The sequence below is a fragment of the Schistocerca nitens genome, chromosome 1 (assembly GCF_023898315.1).
Source record: "Schistocerca nitens isolate TAMUIC-IGC-003100 chromosome 1, iqSchNite1.1, whole genome shotgun sequence".
NCBI lineage: Eukaryota > Metazoa > Arthropoda > Insecta > Orthoptera > Acrididae > Schistocerca > Schistocerca nitens.
In genome coordinates, this window is record NC_064614.1 from 540,263,331 (window position 1) to 540,269,828 (window position 6,498).

At 35.6% G+C, this 6,498-nt stretch overlaps 1 protein-coding gene across 2 annotated transcripts in view; it reads right to left on the reverse strand.

Moving 5' to 3' along the window:
* LOC126253863 (uncharacterized) overlaps positions 1–3,410 on the reverse strand; it is an 83,848-nt gene extending 80,438 nt beyond the window's left edge. The window contains exons 1-2 of one of the 2 annotated variants that reach the window (XM_049955261.1): positions 2,995–3,410; positions 223–318 (exon numbers count right to left, since the gene is read on the reverse strand). In XM_049955261.1, the coding sequence (XP_049811218.1) occupies positions 223–318; positions 2,995–3,091 (193 nt within the window). In that variant the 5' untranslated portion in view covers positions 3,092–3,410. The remainder of the gene's footprint in view (positions 1–222; positions 319–2,994) is intronic. The other variant, XM_049955262.1, reaches the window with a different exon arrangement.
* Between the last annotated feature and the right edge of the window lie 3,088 nt (positions 3,411–6,498).

A 6,498-nucleotide genomic window follows, 5' to 3' on the forward strand; every position in this document is an offset into this window, starting at 1 on the left:
AGTTAGAGGGATGGTGGAAGGAAAGAATCACAGAGACAAGACTGAATTTGAGGATACAGGAGAGATAGATAATATGTGATGCACCAGCTACTGATGTGTAAACAATATCTGATACATGACAGGAATGGAGAACTTCATGAAATCACTCTCAGAACTGATGACTGAAACAATGATCATTCATGTTTATAACACTTATAACAAAAAGTTTCTATAGTTTAGTACCATTTTCTGTTGTAGTGTGCGTCCCAAAGTGAATCCAAGGCCCTTTGTTTGTATTTGAGGGGGACGATACATAGATGTTGCTTGCTTTCAATAGACCTGCAAAAAAAATTTTAATAAAATTTTATCACATAAAAATAAAAAGGATACTAAGAACACAGTACACACAATGAAAAGAAAAAAGAATGAATTTTATGAATAACCTGGAACTGAAAATTAATTCAAGTCCAACAGCTGTACGGTGCAACTGATACATATGTCCACAAACTTTCAGGCCAACAATTTCTTCTTTTGTACATGAGGGGAAAAAAGGAGCAAGTCTAGCTTCATTTCGTAACTGACGTATAATGTTTAAGTTGCAGTTAGCTTACTTTGCTTAAACACCCAATACCATGCATAGTATGATAGCAAAAAATCTCCTATTGTCAAGTCACATTAGTACAGGAAAAAAAAAAAAAGAATAGAAGTACAGTATACTCTTCAGTACTCTCCGCATGTCAGGATTGCAGTAGTCACAGAATGATGACTCCCTTCAAGGTGCATTTCTCTGTGGCTACATACTGACATGCCTTTCCACAAGTTGTCGTTATTTTGATCAAACTTATGCTACACAAGCCATGTGGGTGGAGTATTTTGTGCTACTGGAGAAAGCCAGTGAAAATTTGCTTCCCTTAATCTAGCCTTTTCCCTTCCAGTATGTTTGCTACATCATTTTATGCCACTAACTTGCAAAAAATTACACATCAATAACTGTTCCCATAAAATAATAAGAGGGTTTTTCACGAAGTAAACTTCGTTTTCATGAAGCACTGGAAGTAGTAAGATAAGAAAACAGCCGCTACTGAGACTCAGTATGTGCAGAGATGCAGCACTGTGAAATTCACTCAAACCGAGTATGACAATTTAGTAACCAGTCAAATGCAGAATACTTCATATAATATACTTTTTAGCTGCAAAAAAGTCATAGTTATTGACATTCCTTTTGAATTTGTGCCACACAGGCATTGAATCTAACACAAAAGGGTACGGTGCATCAATCATGTCATTTGTTCAGGAGTGGAAGGACAAATGCTTATGATGGTGACATAAGTGGACATGCACAAGCAGTTGGCAATGAACTGGTACACAGGAAATTGCCAAAAATGTTTATGAAAACTATTATTTCACAAGGTTCAACTGTCAAAAAACTTCCAGCATATTTTTTCTGAGTTGTTTACATATGACTGATTAAAACAAAATAGCTTAGCCTACTACAAGTTTAGTGCTCATTTGTTGCCAAAACCCTTTATCTGTGAATCACAAAAACTTGGCTGATTCTCAGAGCTTTCTTCTTTATAGCGGTGTGCTGCATTTTGGTTTCATTCGCTCACAATGAGAGAGCCTTCAGGGATGTAAACTATGTGAAGTTAAACACTGGGGAACACATCAATTTCTGTAAAATATACTAATAATATATTTTGACATTTGTTAATCTACTCACATAACTATGGGCATTACTTCTAGACCGCTTCATATACATGCATGAAAATTGCAAAAAAACATACTTTAAAAACTCAGTGCTCCAGTTCTGAAATTTCTAAGCTTCTGCTCTTGTCAACTACTTCATACTAAGCATTTATGTATTATTAATTATTTCAGAAGATGCTATCAGCTTTCCATAAAAAGGAAAAATTAAAAATCCGTGTAATATGAACAGAACAGTTAGCCAAAATTTATCAAGTTGTCTGTTATCCAAGACATGTTATATGAATTTACACTGCGGTTTTAGTTTTTATGAAGAAAAGTGTATTTAAATATAGCACAAAAATAAACTTATCACAGCCTTTATCTGGGATTCACATACTAGGCTTCGCCAGCTCTCTACCAAATCATCATCTTCCAACATAACCCAGACGTCAGGCTACACTTTAAATCAGTTTTTTCTGAAATAAAGTGTGTAGCGTTATGTGGAAGAAAATGGCAGACACATCAGAAACATGTCATTCTCAAATAGGACTTTTGGGCATATGGGATAAACATGTTTCAAAATGCTGCATAACTGTATTTCTTTCCATGAGAATATGTAAACAGGATTAAATAACAAAAATGTTAGATGGCATATAGGGTTCACAACAGTAGTCACTGTATGCCTAAGGTACAGATCCTCAGTGTTTACCAATTTAATTAGTAGACTCACATATCAAGCAGATTACATCTACAGCCATACTCTGCAAGCCACCTGGCGGTGTGTGGCGGAGGGTACCCTGATTACCTCTATCGGTTCTCCCTTCTATTCCAGTCTCGTATAGTTCGTGGAAAGAAGGATTGTTGGTATTCTTCTGTGTAGGCTATAATCTCTCTGATTTTATGCTCATGGTCTGTGATTTGTAGAAATGGGCACTAATTTTCCCATTCAACTGCCTCTGAAACCATCTTGTCGTTTTTACATTATGGTTCGTTTTCCAAGGGAATCGTTCATGGCTATGGGTACAAGCACTACTAGAAATCTCCTTTGTGTGACAATGTGATGAACCGACAAAACGTGCTTGTAACAGGATGTCCCTATATTGTTGTAGCGTGGTCGAGATGACAGTTTTACAGAAATCCTTCATGTATGTATACGATAACATTTGCTATCCTCAAATTGTAGACACAAAATTGCGGAAGGCGTCATGTAAATATTGTGACAGGCACAATAAAGGTGCTTAATTTTCTATACAGTAGACTAAAGCATAACCAACTGAATATTATGCTCACTAATTCTATAGCTTAAAAGTGACTGCTGAATAAAATTACCAGTCCGCAGGAGTGCTCCTCCGATAGCTTGTGCCATATTCCCGGCTCCCACGAAGCCAACCTTTCCCACGCCTTCAAGTGTCTTGCCTGCATCCATATTCTCTTGATATGAAAAAAATCTATTTAAGGAAAGGGAGACTGTCGCCGCAACGAAACACCGACAATAACAAGAAGCTAGATCAGCGGGGCTCCTCAGACAGTACCATCAGAAAACAATATGACTCCCACAATTCCCGTTCACAATATGCACCGTTACAATAAATAACAATGATGGTACTGCCACCACCTCTTCCACACCGGTAAAACGGTACACGAAACTGTCATAGCAACCACATGTCAATTAAATATACAGCGGTCTGTTTGTCATCCCCTCTACGACTCTGGTTGGCTATCTCTAGTGACGTTTACTTAGCATGTAAACACGTCAATGCCACCGATAAGGAAAGATGGCGGCGTGTTTACATGATCTTGTTAATCCGCAAGACCATGGTCCAAGTTGCTAATCGCACGGTAAATAACGCGTATTTGATGCCAACGAAATGTCTTATATGTCGCGAGAAAGTGATTAGATGTGTTAGACAATATATAGTAATGCAAAAATAGTGTAACTCAGGTTGTTTTGCCCAAAGGACAGTGTGTGGAGTTATGTGCTACAGGTGCGAAGCAGCTGTGGCATTGTGTGTGCAAACTTGAATTAAATGCCTTCGATTAAATCTGTCAAGATATAGATACTGTTAAAGACTACCCTACAATTTCGGAGAAAATGATGCAGTGCCGGATTAAACCCGTAGAAAATGCTATTGGGTTATTCCATGTCAAATCAACCAATTGTACTACACGATTTGAACCATGACCGCTCAGATTTGGACGAATTTTTTTCAGGTAATGTACCCACTAACACTAGTTTAAATTTGAGATTTCAAATTTTTCTGACCTATGATTTTTGAGTTTCAAGGGTTTCAAAATCAGAAAAACCTCCGTTTTTGATCAATCGATGATTGTTTTAAAATGATGTAGCTCAAAAACTATACAACCTAGAGAGCTCAAACTTGCACCATTGTTTTCCTCTATAAATTCCCTTCAATTTGATATGTAACATGACTATGCTACCTAAATATGAACATTTTAAACTATTCCAAAAAAACATTTTTTGAAATTTCCAAAATACGTACCCTCGGATTTTTTTTTATAAAAATTGTATGTGTTGTCCAGTCTAACTGACTAAATGGATGCAAAATTTCAAGATGGGATCTCAATGGGTTCTTGTATAAAATAATATTTTACTATCGCAATACACACTAGTGAGGTGAAAAGCAGACTATTTCTACGCTATGAATACTAAGGTAGGCCAATGAAATTCTAACAAACTTAAATTATTATGTTAGCCTTTTTATGCAACATTACCCTCTTATTCTTTGTCAATTCATTAAATGATATAGTGTTGTTTTAATTTAATGTTCATGATTCTTTTAACTATGCATCAGAAGTTCGTGAACACATTTTAATTGGTAATATATGTGCTAGTAGTTAAAATTTTCAATAAAGCCACTCACCCTCATCCTTAGTTGTAAATGGCAGAGATTATCTTTTTCTTGGTTTTCCATGTGTTATTTGTAATCATTTACAACAAGTTCCTTATATTAGAAATTGGCATGTAAGTAATTTCACATGGGAAAAAGATTAACTTATTGATATCTGCATGGATAGAACTGCATTTCGAATACCAAATGGTATTTACAAAGTTGATACACATTGTATTTATACAGCTTAGGGTTTAGTGAGGGTAAGTGTAAAATAATTTAAACATGCTTCTTTTATGACCTTTTATGATATTTTTCCAAAGCTTGGAAAGACAACTTCATTTCTTTAGCACTTAACATGTAGGTTCTTCCCGTAGCTGTTGTTGGATTCGCTGTTTGTAAAAGTGTGTTTCCTGGGACATCTACTATATCTGATGGTTGTGGATAGTAAAAAGCCTGGGCTGGACCCTTTGGGTGTAAAAAATTTACTCGGTACATGTCATTGTATTTTTCTTCAGTGCATCCAATCCACCTAGAGTCATCATATGCTACTGTCACAAAACCAGCAGTAATATGTGACGGTGTTATTTGGTTCAGTGTTGTCACATATTCAAGAGACTCACCCACACTAAAATGATAAGGCTTGACAGTAATTTTACTCTCTGTGCAGGGTTTATATGAGTGAAACTTTTGTGTTCCCACAATCGCTTTTGAGTCACTAAACCGCGGAAGTAAGTATTCTTTGACAGTTCATAGTCCTCTATTGTGCAATATTCATACTGCAGATGTTTTAGTTTTCCCTCCCATTTATAATATATGATGAAAGGATGCAGTGTAGCTTCCCTGTTACATCAAGGTGGCCATAAGTGGGGTAGTGGCCAAAACTAGAGCATTGACCCTATATGAAAATCTCACGTTTTTTTATAATAAAAAGAGAATGTCAAACAAAATCGTAAGATTCGTAAGTTATTATTTTTTATATATTTTATTCTTGCATTAAAATATCATTTAATGAATTAACAAACAATAAGAGGGTAATGTTGCATAAAAAGGCTAACACAATTTAAGTTTGTTAGAATTACATAGGCCTACCTTAGTATTCATAGCGTAGAAATAGTCTGCTTTTCACCTCACTAGTGTGTATTGTGATAGTAAAATATTATTTTATACAAGAACCCATTGAGATCCCATCTTGAAATTTTGCATGCATTTAGTCAGTTAGACCGGACAACACATATAATTTTTATAAAAAAATCTGAGGGTAAGTATTTTGGAAATTTCAAAAAATGTTTTTTTTGAATAGTTTAAAATTTCCATATTTAGGTAACATAGTCATGGTACATATCAAACTGAAGGGAATTTATAGAGGAAAACAGTGATGCAAGTTTGAGCTCTCTAGGTTGTATAGTTTTTGAGCTACAGCATTTTAAAACAATCATCGATTGATCAAAAGCGGAGGTTTTTTTGATTTTTAAACCCTTGATACTCGAAAACCAAAGCTCAGAAAAATTTGAAATTTCAAATTTAAACTAGTGTTAGTGGGTACATTACCTGAAAAAAAATTCCTCCAAATCTGAGATATCATGGTTCAGACTATTAGTTGATTTGAGATGGAATGACCCTATTTGCTTTACGCCTTAAAGTTTAGGATAAAAAATAAAAAGCAGTTTACAAAACATTTCTCAATTTAATTTCTGCAGACTTAGAGACAATACTAGTCAAATCAATGCCTCTACATAAATCACAAATGAATGCTTCTATGCAAATCACATCCTATGTTCATTAAGGGTAACGCGCACTGGTTATTGTTATCACTGTGACTGTTTCATCACACTTGTTGAGCCTGTTGATATATACGTAGATGCACACACAGAACACCAAAAAATCGGAAGTGCAAGACCCGTGTTAAAGGCCCGAAAACTGGCAAACTTATTTGCCACATGCACCCTTCCCCAGCCACGGATTTGTCAAACAAGCCCTTACA